The 13,708-nt window shown below is 42.8% G+C and overlaps 1 protein-coding gene across 5 annotated transcripts in view; it reads right to left on the reverse strand.

Annotated features, from left to right (window-relative positions):
* kcnc3a (potassium voltage-gated channel, Shaw-related subfamily, member 3a) overlaps positions 1–13,708 on the reverse strand; it is an 87,623-nt gene that overhangs the window by 17,426 nt on the left and 56,489 nt on the right. Inside the window, exon 4 of one of the 5 annotated variants that reach the window (XM_062984847.1) lies at positions 2,459–2,808. The exons of 2 other annotated variants lie outside the window; for them this stretch is intronic. In XM_062984847.1, the coding sequence (XP_062840917.1) occupies positions 2,744–2,808 (65 nt within the window). In that variant the 3' untranslated portion in view covers positions 2,459–2,743. Of the gene's footprint in view, positions 1–2,458; positions 2,809–6,257; positions 6,464–7,485; positions 8,411–13,708 lie in introns of those variants that run through there. 2 more of the 5 variants (XM_062984846.1, XM_062984845.1) reach the window with 2 other exon arrangements.

Here is a 13,708-nt window from a genome sequence, read left to right on the forward strand (position 1 = left end):
TTCGTAATCCACATCACATCGTTTATTCAGGACATTTTGAAACAGTTCAGATCAATAAAAGAAAATAAAACCTAAATGTCGGTACGTTGTGGATGGAGAGTAAGATGGAGGTGTGGATGGAGGATGGAGGAGTAAAAAAGCAAACGGACGCTACAGGGATGGAAGACTTGTGATGGAGATAGAAATATAAACACATTCATATCTCTGATTCGGATTTAAATACCCCCTCATTTTCTCTTTCTCTCTTATTTAGATTAGACATTGTTTGGAAGACCGACAGAGAGAGCTAGCTATACCTGAGTAGTGACGGGGAGAAACTAAAGCTCAGTAAAAAAAAGGACTGATTAAAGTCTGGTAATGTCGCCCAGCCCAACCAAACCAACCAAACCAAACCTCATGGACTAATGGACTCTGTTGTGGCTACATCTGTGCACACTCCATGTTAATTACTGTTAATTAATTAATAGTGTTTTCTTACAAATAAACTAAGCAGATGATCTGGGTTAAACGCAGTGATCAGTGTTTGTAGCTCGGCCTGTCACGGTAATCACTGGGATGAATGAATTTGGCCTGGAATTAATAAACTGATAAATAACATCAGACTTCTGCTGTTAGTACATAAATATTGATAGATAATTGATAAATAATTTAAAACTGTAATTGTTAAAGTGGTTGAGATGATTATTAAGATATTTTATGTTATTTTAACTCATTATTTAAGCTGACTGATTACATGAGCTGAAGCTTATTGTGATCATTTAAAATAAACATAATTGTTCATGATTATTTAAGTAATTATTACTATTATTATTATTATTGAAGCTGATTTTTATTATCTGAACCAATGGCTACTATTTTAGTTTACTTCAGCAGTTTATCCTGGTCAGGGTTGTGATGGGCCTGGCTTTACAGGAATCACTGGGCGCGATGCAGAACATACCCAGAACAGGACGCCAATCCATTATGGCCCGCGTCTGCTATTTAAGGTATTTTGGAGCTGCACATGCTTGTTTAAGCTGTTCCTGATTGTTGGAAATGAACAGGACCTAAATATCAATTAGCAGACGCTTTTTTATCCAAAGCGACTTACAGTACTGTGACAGTATACTGCTTAAGCAATTGAGGGTTAAGGGTCTTGCTCAAGGGTCCAACAAGGGCAACCTGGCTGTGGTGGGGCTTAAACCAGTAACCTTTTTATTAGTCCAGTACCTTCACAGCTAGGCTTCAACTACCCTACACTTATTAAGCTGACAGATTATTTAATCTAAAGAATTTATTCTGAATGTCCACAGCTATTTATTTACTTTATTATATTTATTCACTGTTATTGTTTGGAATAAATGCATCTGAATCAGCCAAAAAAGGCTAAATCTGCTCTTCTAAAAACCATCAACATTTTCTGCAAAGCCAGATAAAGAAGCAGCAAAGCTAATGTTGCTGCTGGTAAATAAAATAGTCTAACAACGATGTTAACAATTACTGTTGTGGTTAAATTTTTAGCAAATTATCCTGACAGTGTGATTTACAAAGAAAGTAGTAGTCAAATGTAGTAAATTTGTTGTAGATGCAGCTTCAGTCGGCGATTACAGATCTTTAGACAATCGTCTACAGCAGTGGTCCCCAACCGGGTACCGGTCCGTAGGTCATTTATTACCGGACCTCACAGAAAGAATAAATAATTAGAGACGCTACAAGAGCAATTCAATTTCCAAAACTTTTCTGTTGTTATTGCTTCCAATCACCTCTAGCTGGGACCACACTGATTTTCCATTCTATAGTTATTCTATTTTAAATCCCCCCGCCGGTCCATGAAATTATATCTTATATGAAATCGGTCCGTGGTGCAAAACAGGTTGGGGGCCGCTGGTCTACCGTATGAAATCATTCCTGACCAAATGTGAATGCGCTGCTGTTTATTATTTTGTTTATTATACAGCTAAAGTAAACATGATAGTTTGTAATTACTCACATGAGCACTTTATAGATCGTGACAGGCCAAGTTGCAGCACTGAAAAGCACTAACCAGACACAGTTCTGCTCTTTCCTGTGCTTCCTTCTCTTCGGACTTTATTAATGGATGAAGAAGTATCGTCTCATTCTGCTCAGCACAGCCTAACTCTACCCCCCCTTCCTTCCTCCAGGGAAGTATTAAATGCATATAGAAAAAAATCACAAGATGCTCAAGGATGCAGCACTAAGCATTCCGGTAGTACGCGAGGCAACATGCACTGCTGAGGACAGTAGTAGCATCATTGTCGACTCCTTATATTATTTTGGTCCCAATCTGCTTTACGATCCACCGATTGTTCCTCAGTGGAGATAATTCAAGTACTTGGACTAACAGCGTTTTCTTTTCTTTTTTTAATCCTTGACTGTAAAGCGCCAACTGAGCACTTAAGATCAACCGACCTTATGTTAGATGCATTTATCTTATTCCATTAAAGTGCCTAACGTCTGCTACTAATCTAAGAATAGTGTACGCTACATCAATTCAGCTCTCGTTTAAAAAAAGTGGACCGATTTCGCTACGGGTATCCAGCGGGCGCCGAGACGTAACGCATGCGGATAACCAGGCCTAACAAAATCAAAGTGCATACTGAAAGAGGGTGGCGTGATGCACATGAATGACAGGGATCACTGACGGAGATGATGGGAAGAGGGAATGATGAAGAAACCAACGTTGGTTGGGGGCGCGGGAGGAATGTGCACACGTGAAGGGAGGAATGGAGTTTCCTGTTCTAGATTACTTCACAGTTAGAGCTTCTTTTTGCATATATCTGATAAGCAGTGGGCTTTCAGAATAGTTCTCTGTGGAAAAGATGAGAAAGAATCAATCACGAAGTGATCACAAGGCGACCGAGCGCTAAATGAAACAAAACAGCATGGTTACAGAGTTCAAACATGCCCCTCTCTCGTCTTCCACAAAACCCCACGTTTTACAGTTAGAATGGTCTCTGCCACCCACTAGCATCTTAGCATGCATAACTGATCCCATCCTGTCAGTAATAGTCTTTTCAGAACAGCAGATTGGTAACAAAAACATGCAGGTCATAAACATGTATGTGCATATGAATCTCCGCATCCATATGTACACACCCATATGAATACACACATACATAAAGCTTCAGATCACAAAATCAGTTCTCTTATCAAAAAACATACTTATAATGATCATTATTGCTCGGCAAGGGGAAAAAAAACCACATGCATTCTCGGAATACAAAGTCAGAGATTAGAATTGTACACAGCATTAAGACCTGACGTCGGCCCGAGGAATTTCCCCCAAACGCGACACACGTAGAAACCGAGGAATGAAATGAAGAGCACAAGACAAGGAGAGAGAAACACACAGAGGTCTGGTGTGGATCTGATCAGCTAAACTCCTGACTCCTGGTTCATCATCGCTCTTACTTTCCTCCCTGAAGCTACATCTGTTCTTACACGACGAAAGCAGTCGGTTTTAGAACTACAGCGAATGCAAAACTGGTTTTCCGAGTCTATCCTCAACCTACTGGGCAGAGTCCGACCTGGTGTTACGTTTACTTCAATAACATTCTGATAAGCAAAGAACTTTTATAGGATTGTGCAAATGTGCATATAGCATCATAGTTAAAGCAACAAGTGCTAACCTCGCTTATCGCTCTAAAGCTTGGTTTATGCTTCCCAATGGACATACAACCAAAACAGGAGCGTAGAAATTCATCACTTGCATCTGCAGCCTAAAGCCTGGTGTATGTTTTATTTCCAACAGGCTTTTTATTGACTCCCAAAGCATTTATGTCAGATTTAAAGGGGAGAGCAGCAGCAGCTGGTTTGGAAAAATATATAAAAGGACAATTCATTTCCAATTCATGATTGAAATGTATTGGACTGCATTGTTGACTACTGGCTACTTTTAAATACGCTAACCAGTTTTGTGCTGTCCTATGCAGCTTCTTTAGCACTTTTATAGGACTTTTATAGGTTCTGTTAGACGTCACGACTCCCAATCATCTTGATATGTCGTATATGATCAAGTAACGTAGGAGATTGTAGAGTACTGACGTTCCCTTCATGCACTAGTATATATAAAACCGGGGAAGCGTCCTGAAGCAGTGCAGAAACAATTGGCGGTGTTGGAAATAGCCTACTACATACCACTCACGCATTGATGGGGGCCCGAAGTAAGCAGTAAGCAGTATACAGTACACAACCAGTATGATTTTATTTCCAGTATGTTTGTCCAGTAAGATACCTGGATGACGTTCTACTCCAGCCAAAATTTCCAGTACGACAACAGAGCTATCTTTGTGAGGTACTACATTAAAAAGTGGGCGGATGCTTCATATGTTTGTCTGCCCTGTAGTATAGTTTGCTTTTGTTGCATACTTTATACTCTGAGGGTTCTTCAAAAAGATTCCTCACTTTTATATATACATTTATATTGGAAGCGGTGATGGTGTAGTATTAGGAGTAATCAGTCGTGTCTGAGAGACTGAGAGAGCTTATAGTCCGGATTTAGCTCCATCTGATTTACACCTTTTTGGATGCTCAAAGAAGCTTTAAGGGGAAGAAGATTTTAATCTGATGATGATGTGAAAGCAGCGCTGCATCAGTGGCTTCGAGCTTAACTGAAAACTGACGGCATTAAAAAGTTGGTACCACACTGAAATAGACGCTCCACGAACGCTCCAGACTTTCCACAGTGTGTTTCGGGTGAAGCATAAACCAGGCTTAACCAGTTATGTTTCCTGAATTTTCACTATTTAGGTAAACGGTAGGGTGAGCATCACTTTAAATACTCTCTCTCTATTAGAGATGACTGTTTAAATTTTGGGGAATCATGCCTAGGCAAGCAGATTTTAAGAATTTCGTGATCGTGATCCGAGCCCTGGTGAAGAGATGGTTTAACGGAAGCTGTTCTGTTCTTATTGCTCATTTCTCTGGTGTTGCATGTACGTGGTGTTGCATATATGGAAGATCCGGCATGCCTGCGGATCCGGTTATAGCATGCACGGGCACGTTTAGTGCAGTGGACCTACGGCGTTAAAAGTGACACTATTCGGCTCTGACCACATCGACTCTCATCTAGTACTTATTGTGCGTTTGGGGGGGGGGGGGGGGGGGGATGGATGAATGACACAGGGAATGATATGAAAGGAGGGACTCATGAGACGAGGTCAGATGTCAAAATTACACACAGCGTTAAGTTCACACGTTTAAACAGCGGAATTAAATCGTTCTGGAATACAAAAATAATATTCATAGAGCTCCGTTTAAATAAAACAGTGGAGAAAACTGAGCATCATTTGCAACCAAAATGCTACAAGTGTCTACAATGTTCTGTACAGATTCAGCATTCCTTTGTTATCTTTACATTCTTTAAAAAAACAGAATCGTAATAAGCTGCCGTTGCAGTGGATTTTTTAAGGTGTGTTTTCTCTAAGAGTCTCTCTCTCTCGCACTTATTTATCATGTCATCCTTTGTTTTTCTTCTGCTGTCAGTCCAGCATCCAGTCAACGTTCCCTCCTTATTTTAATCGGAAGGGTTGGGAGGGGAAGATCAGCATCCAAGAGACAGAGCAGGCCGAAAGGAAACGAAGGTAGAAAGAACAAGAGAGGAAAGGAATAAAAAAAGGAGAAATCAAGGAGGACAAAAAAATGGAAACTTACTGCATTCAACCAATAAGAATCACAGTAACTGCAGGGTGAGTGGGGCGTTCTAAGGGGGGCGATGATCATGTGCGATGATGACGATGAGGAAGGTTCTGTTAGACGTCACCCTCGGGTGTCCTCGGCACCCCGGCCCGACTCCGAGTCGTCTTGATATGTCGTATATGATCAAGTAATGTAGGAGATTGTAGAGTACTGACGTTCCCTTCATGCACTAGTATATATAAAACCGGGGAAGCATCCTGAAGCAGTGCAGAAGGTCACGGGCCCTGGATAATTCGGCTTCTCCGCCCGCACCGTGGTTAAATAGCTAAATAGTAAACAAGCTAAATATCAGTTACATGGATCTACCTGACGTCATGCCCACGAATCCCACCCACGTGGAACAGAGTCTCTACTCTTTAGTCTCCCAAAGCCTGATAGAAAAATAGATACTGTCATTTACATTTGTATTTATTTATCTATTTTATTTGGTGGTCACTCTCAGCTTCTTACGTACTCTCTCTGACCCTGTGTTGGACGTCTTAAAATAACTCATATAATATCAGACTCCTAAGTGACTCGTTAATGTTGATGTGAAATGATTAATAGCTGTTTTCACAAGGACATTTTTAATTGCAATAAGAAGCCGCGCTGACAGAAAACATGATGTACATAAATTCTGGTACGTGTTCACTTCACTTCATTGTCGCTCATATTTGCTGCCAAACTGCTTCTTTCTGCAACTGCTGCTGGTCTTTGTTGTTCTTAGTTAGGGCTTGGTGTTGGTCTTGGGGAATCGAAAGTCTCCCCAAAGCCCTCGTCTGACGGCCTAAACGAGATGCCAAACGTTAACCTACGCAACACAAGCTCACTGTGTCCACAGCATTACTGTAATTAAGCTCAAAATAAAAGTGGACACCAACGATTACCTTTACTAGCTAGAACACACTTAGATTACAACAGCCACAGATCATTTAGACACAATCTTGGTGGGACTCTGAGTCAGGATACATTGGGTCCGTCTGAAAACCTAGCTCTCTCTACACAGACACATCCTACACTCCCGAGAAAAGGGCGTGTCTAAATTCTTAGATCCCTTAAAATGCTCCTACTGAGGTGGCTGACTGAATAACGAGGGAGCGTCCAACGCCTCCTCAGCGCTGAAGACAATCCCAGCATTCAGTATGGAGGAGGGATGCGGAGCAACCAACAGAGTTCCTTTCAAATGTAAATAAATTCTAATTGATGTTTATTTTGTATAAAGGTGTAATTATACGAGTGTCGTTTCTTTGTAAATTCGGGCTCGTCAGGGACAGTTTAACCGTTATCGGTACACGGAGGGAGACGTTAGCTGGCTTGCTAGCGGGTTGTGCCGCCTCAGCCCATCGATTTGAATGCCCTGAGGCTAACTGTGTTAGCTTAGTAAGCTAACACTGCAGTGACGTAAGTAGTGTGTCTAAATAATCTGCCTTATGAATCCATGTCTTATTAGAACCCTCTCTACTGAGGCAGCTGATCAGGTAGGTAGTAGGGCAGCTCACTAGGATTTCAGACAGACCCCTAGAGTCATTTATATTCTTATAAACTCAGTCCAGACGTCTACCAACCAGCTCTAACGGTTCATAACAGGTGACTTAGCTCAGGTCTATCAGACTTGGGTCCTACCTGCAGAAAAGAGGATGTGGGAGGGCAAAGATGCAAGACGACAAAACATCATCTTATTTATTTCATTTAAGTAAGATGATATATCATGTATATATCATCTATACTCATATCATTTTGCCAGCCCACATCCAGATGTGTACAGTAAAGCATTTAATCTCTATGAGGACAGTTTACGAGAAGCGTCGGTCTGTTTATCTAGCTGTTTCTTTGTCCTGAGAAACCAGCAGCATTTATCTGATTAAAAATGTCCTTTAGAAGTTAAGAGTAAATATGCGTCCCTGTGTGTGTTTGTAGGGTTAGGAGGGTTGGTGGTGACTGTATAAATAATGTCTAATGATTAAAACAAATGAAAATCGTGATCAGTGTCATCAGACGAGCTTTTTCTTTATGTAGTTATACTTGTACTTGATGGTTCTGTTATTCGCTACTTGCTGTAATTTCGTTGCATGCACTAGAGTAACTGGACGTTTTCTAAGCTAGCTGACAGCATCTCTCCAGGCGGTTTGCTTCGAGGCCTATGGTAGCTTTCGGTTTATCAGTTCTAAAGGAGTTAAATCTCTAGAAAACCAGCAAACAGGCGGGAGAAGCCATCTACTGTCAGCTCACTACTAGACTAAATGATCTAACGATAAAAGTTACCTAGATGTCGCTCGTCACGTCTCGTGGCGGCGCTTTCATTTCATATTCTATAGTTTTAATAAGGCATAACATTGCTAATTCAGACAGCAGGAATTCTTTAAAGTTGCTGAAGCTTAAAGTTCGATAAAGCTTTTTTTTTTTAAACCCCAACCCCAAACGGAAGCTCCTGCAGCCGTGCTGCACGATGAACGTTTCTCATTATCGTCGCTAGTACTAATGCTGTAGCTTCACGGCGCATTTTGGACAGGGGTTTATAGTCTGGTGCGGGCGGTTTAGTCTTTTCCTCTCCCCGTCTCGAGGTCGCCGTGCTACAAAATGGAAGGGATGGGGGAGCGGCAGCGGCGCAGAGGCCCGGGAGAATCGTACGCTTCGTAGGGGGCGCTGTTAATGGGGGTGATGGGGGTCAGACGCAGGGGGGCTCCCGACATCCCTGAGATGTTATTCAGGCTTCGGGACTTCTCGTAGCCGGCGGCTGGAGCGGGATGGGTTTGGGGATGATGATGCAGATGATCGTCCAGTCGATTCCACACGTTTTGTGGTCAGTATTAAGATTAAAAGGTCCAGTTATAGTCGGTGGAGGATGATGAATATGTAAAGAATTAAAACAAATGTAATTGTCCAGGATTAATCATGTGTGTGATCAGCAAATAACAATTCATAAAAAATTATATATAACAAAACAGGGATAAAATCAAAATAAAATGATGTTAGACAGACGGACAGACAGACACAGACAGACAGACAGACAGACAGACAGAGACAAGGACAAAACAGGAAAATGCGAGTTATGAAATGTCATTAAATTTTGCTTCACAAATGCTACAGCAGTGTTTTTAAACAAAGCGCTCCGAGCCGCACAGCGGCGGTGGAGGTCGGGCACGTTCACGTGGAGCAGGTGGATGAAGCACCTGATGTGTAACTCAGGAGGAAAAACATGAGTCGTGAGCTCAGGAGGAAAAAAGAACAAGCAGCGAGTTTAGCATCCAGGTGTTTGATCCAGTCTCAGACGGGATGCTCCGCATTCTTTACAACCAATGGAGGGGCAGACAGACAGACGGACGGGCAGACGGACGGACAGACGGCGGCCCGAGGGGTCTGAGCACGAAGCCCTGAGGCCGGAGTCTCGCCGCGTCCGGCGCTTTGGACCAGGTAAAGCTCTGTGGGGGTTTAAATATGAGCGTGTTCATCAGATCTTATCAGTGTTGGTAGGATAGTTGGAATGTAAATGTATGGAAGCTGTACACACTGAGTCGTCTGTTTATTTAATCCACACACACACACACACACAGCACCTAAACTTAGCGGCTACGATATAATCACGGCTCTCTGCAAAACAGAAGTGGGTGTTTGGATATTTGTCAATGTACTTTCTCCCCTTTTCTTCCAATTTATCGTAGCCAATTAAGTCTTCCGCTGCTGGAGACCCCAATGGCATCCGAGGAGAGTATATGCACCTAACACACCCCTTCTTATTCGCCCGCACTTTGGCGGAGTCACGCGCTGATCTCCACGTTCCTCCATTTCTGTACAGGTGCCTCGGGCTACCAGCCAGGGTCCTTACACAGCGTCGAAGACCCCGCCTAGTTATTAGCCCGGTCTTTTCCCACCCAGCAGACTTTAGTGGTTTATATTTGTCTGCACTGCCAGTTGTGCCCACTAGGGGCGCCCAGCCGACCGGTAGCAGAGCTGAGATAAATGAGACATTGTCCCGATCTGTTCCTGCAGGTAATTTCTTTCTAATGTCCGTAAACTGATTTTCTAAATTGCACTGATCATATCGATGCACTGTAAAGGTATACAATCACTGACTGTCGCCCATCTGTTGCTAGCCGTGTTCTGCTATTCGTCCATCAATGGAAAAGAACCGTCATACATTTACTTGTTCTGCATTGAGCGGATGCTTTTATCCAAAGCGACTTACAGTACTGTGACAGTATACAGTCTAAGCAATTGAGGATTAAGGGCCTTGCTTAACCTTTAACCTGACAGAGGTGGGGCTTAAACCAGCGACCTTTCGATTACTAGTCCAGTACCTTAACCACTAGGCTACACCTGCCTTCATAAGAACCAAGACAGCGACGTGAATGTGGTTGCGTCTGTCGTACTGACACAAGTAAACGATGCCTCGACCAGACGTTAGTGAAGCACGACCCACGACGTGTTACACTGTTAAAGTATACACCGACCAGGCATAACATTATGACCACTGACAGGTGAAGTGAATAACATTGATTATCTCTTCATCATGGCACCTGTTAGTGGGGGGGATATATCAGGCAGCAAGTGAACATTTTATCCTCAAAGTTGATGTTAGAAGCAGGAAAAATGGGCGAGCGTGAGGATCTGAGCGAGTTTGACGAGGGCCAGATTGTGATGGCTAGACGATGGGTCACAGCATCTCCAAAACTGCAGCTCTTGTGGGGTGTTCCTGGTCTGTAGTGGTCAGTATCTATCAAAAGTGGTCCAAGGAAGGAACAGTGGTAAACCGGTGACAGGGTCATTGATACACGTGAAAGAGAGTGAAGGCTGGGCCGTGTGGTCCGATCCAACAGACGAGCTACTGTAGCTCAAACTGCTGAAGAAGTTCATGCTGGTTCTGATAGAAAGATGTCAGAATACACAGTGCATCAAAAGGGGGACCAACACAATATTAGGAAGGTGGTCATAATGTTATACCTGATCGGTGTATGTGGGCAGAAATATGTTAGTATGTTAGTATACATCCAGCCGACAAGCTTACATGCTAACAATCCTCCACACACTAATGGTTTTTCTTTTAATACAGTTTAGAACAGAATGGAGGATAACTCTAGATTCCCCTTAGTGGTCGGCATGTACACAGTCACCACAGGTAACGCTTTTGGCTTTTGATTGATTGATTCTGCTGGATGGTTAGTAAGAGCTGTGAGATCTGTAAGATTAAGCCCCTTCTTTTAGTTCTCTCTTTTGCTAATTATGCTGCTCTTAAGTGCAAGTACCGTCCCGAAACCATTACCAATATGTTAACTGGTGCAACCCTCCTTTAATCAGTGTAATCGCATTGCTGGCTTGAGAACAGTGCATCAACCAAAAATCTCAGTTCAGTGAGTGATTAACACACACTTAGCGTGGAAGTTGCTGAGCTTAATACACTTGAGCCAGCAGGATATTCTGTTCTATCATTGGTTTAAGCAGCGCCTGGTAAGTAGCGGTTCTAGGGTACACAGGGGTGACAAATTGGCACAGCGATTGATACGAGAGGGTAAAGAATACGTGTACATCTAAAGAAGCCAAGTCTATGTTTGATTATCGACGCTTATGTCTCCTTCAGGTCCAGTTTCTGACCGCAGGATGCTCTTAGCTGTGTGAAAGTATTGTTTATTTCTTGTTTTTAAATTTTCCCCCCAATTTTCCTCCCAATCTAGTCGTGTCCAACTACCTCGGTTGTGTTACGTTTTCCCTCTACTGATGGGAACCGACGAGTTAGAGGTATAAGTATAATTCAGTAGTTTGCTACGGCTGTACCAGTAACTCTCCAGTGATACCAGCCACTGATCAATTGATATCCGCTGAGAAGTGGCCATAATGTTCTCCCTTTCCATAACAGAACAGAGAACAGAACGTCTGATCGAATTAGCATAGCAATCGATGGGCTACAGTAAGTAATTGTATACCCACAAAATACACCTGTACAGTCGGGGGTCCTTAATAACAACACAGTGTACACGTGGATAAGTGTGAGTGAAACCCTGAAGTGAGCTTCGCCTGGTCCAAAAGCACCCAGGAGCTTTCCTTCCACACCAGTTTCCTCGGCCATCCAGCTCGTTTATGTGTTTATGTTCTCTTTACAGTACAAGTGTGTTTAATTGGTGATAATCGTATCCGGATTTCATGCTGTCATCCTCAAAATAATATCTTTGATGACTGAAACACAAGTGAGTGAAAGACCTTTACAGTTTACGGTTCAGGTAAAACATTAAAGATGCAGTTTGTCATTTAGAGGACCTGCCTGACTATAACTATAATGCAACTACTGTTTAACGAACCCCTGACTGGCCTCTCCATTCTGTCTCCTGACCTCAGTTCTCTTTTTAGGTAAGAGAAGCTAAACTAAGCTTTGTTTCTAACAGAACCTGATGAACTAGGATTGTGTGGCATCATTGTGATTGAGGAATTTTGGTACAAAATGTTGGTACTTAGTGCTAAATTGATACCAAAGCTGAAACAAACATAATTATTTTTAAAAGTTTTGATAGTGGAGAGTAATGTTTTTAAAATTACATATTACTTCCAGCTGCTCTTGTATATATAGGGGTCGCCACAGCAGATCTGGTCCAGTTTTCTCCCCATTTTAGCGCATCCAATTTGTCTTCCGCTGCTGACAGACTTCAGATTTGCATCCGAGGAGAGCACGCCGCTTCTTTACACGTGTACAGCCCTCCTCTTCTCGCCCACCCACATAGAGTCCGGTCCCCCCATGCAGATACGGTGGCCAATAAGTATCTGCTGCAGGCACTGCCAATTATGCTCGCCATATGGCGCCCAGCCGACTGGTGGCAACACCGAGCCTCGAACCCGGGAGTTCAGAAACTCGGTGCTGGTGCGTGAGCGGAATATCCCTCTGTGCTGGATGTGCTTCCTAATGCAACACTTTTATTTCTATCCAGGCTTGAGACCTGCACTAAGAGCGCACGGATGAGTGCACCTCCCAATGACTAGGTTGCTTTGCCCACTTTTGGACATTAGTCAATCGTGTCTTGTGCTACATATACTATTTTTAATTCATTAAATTATTTTTACTAGCTGCTTTATTCTGGTCAGGATCACAGTGGGTCTGGAGCCACCCAGACACCCTGGTTGCAAGACCATTACATGTATCAGGCATGTGTTTGGGAGCTTGGGAAGACCCCAAAGTACCTGGTTGAAACCCACTCAGACGTGGAAAGAGCATGAACAGCTTTATTACAGACAGACATCAGCGGCGAGGATTGTACCCAGGGCCTCAGGACTTCGCTTAATAGCTTCTAACATTTCACCAAGAGGCAATTTAGAGCAGCCAATCCACCTCTTGCATGCTTTTCAGAGGTGGAAGGAAACAAGAATAGCCAAAAGAAACACAAACCATCTTCGTGATCCTGCAAAATTACAAACTGCACCTTTAACTGATGCTGATTTTCAGAACCTGCGTTCGTATTTGAGGTGGGCCGAGCTCTGCACCACACACACTGTCAGATTAGGAGCCGAAACCATTGATGGGAACGGATGATGAAGGAAAGGCAGCAGTATTACATCATCAACCCCCGTTATACATAAAACGACTCCGCCCACACTGACACACAACCACAATGAGCGAGATCAGGAGGAAGAGTGATGAGCTGGAAGTGTTCGTTTGTCGGTCCTTGTCTTTCTTCAGTTCCACATGTGATGCAGATCTGTGTGTGTGTGTGTGTGTGTGTGTGTGTGTGTGTGTGTGTTTCCTGGGTGTGTGTGCACTCCTGACAGTCATTCCTACCTCCTACACTAATGCATCACCTAGAGAAGCCACACAGCAAAGCATTTTAGGATGCGCCAGACATTTCTGGGTCAGTATGTTCCTCAGGACAGACCAACTAAACTGTGGCTGCTGGTGAAGGTAGTTTTGTTTTGCTTTTTTATTATAGAGGCTATTGGCTGATTGCTTTTACAATTATTATGTATACATATGTATACATTATACATATATAAAGATATATATAAATATAAAAAAGATATATATATTTAAATTAAAACAGAAGCTAAACATAACCACGCT

The sequence above is a fragment of the Trichomycterus rosablanca genome, chromosome 22 (genome assembly GCF_030014385.1).
Source record: "Trichomycterus rosablanca isolate fTriRos1 chromosome 22, fTriRos1.hap1, whole genome shotgun sequence".
NCBI lineage: Eukaryota > Metazoa > Chordata > Actinopteri > Siluriformes > Trichomycteridae > Trichomycterus > Trichomycterus rosablanca.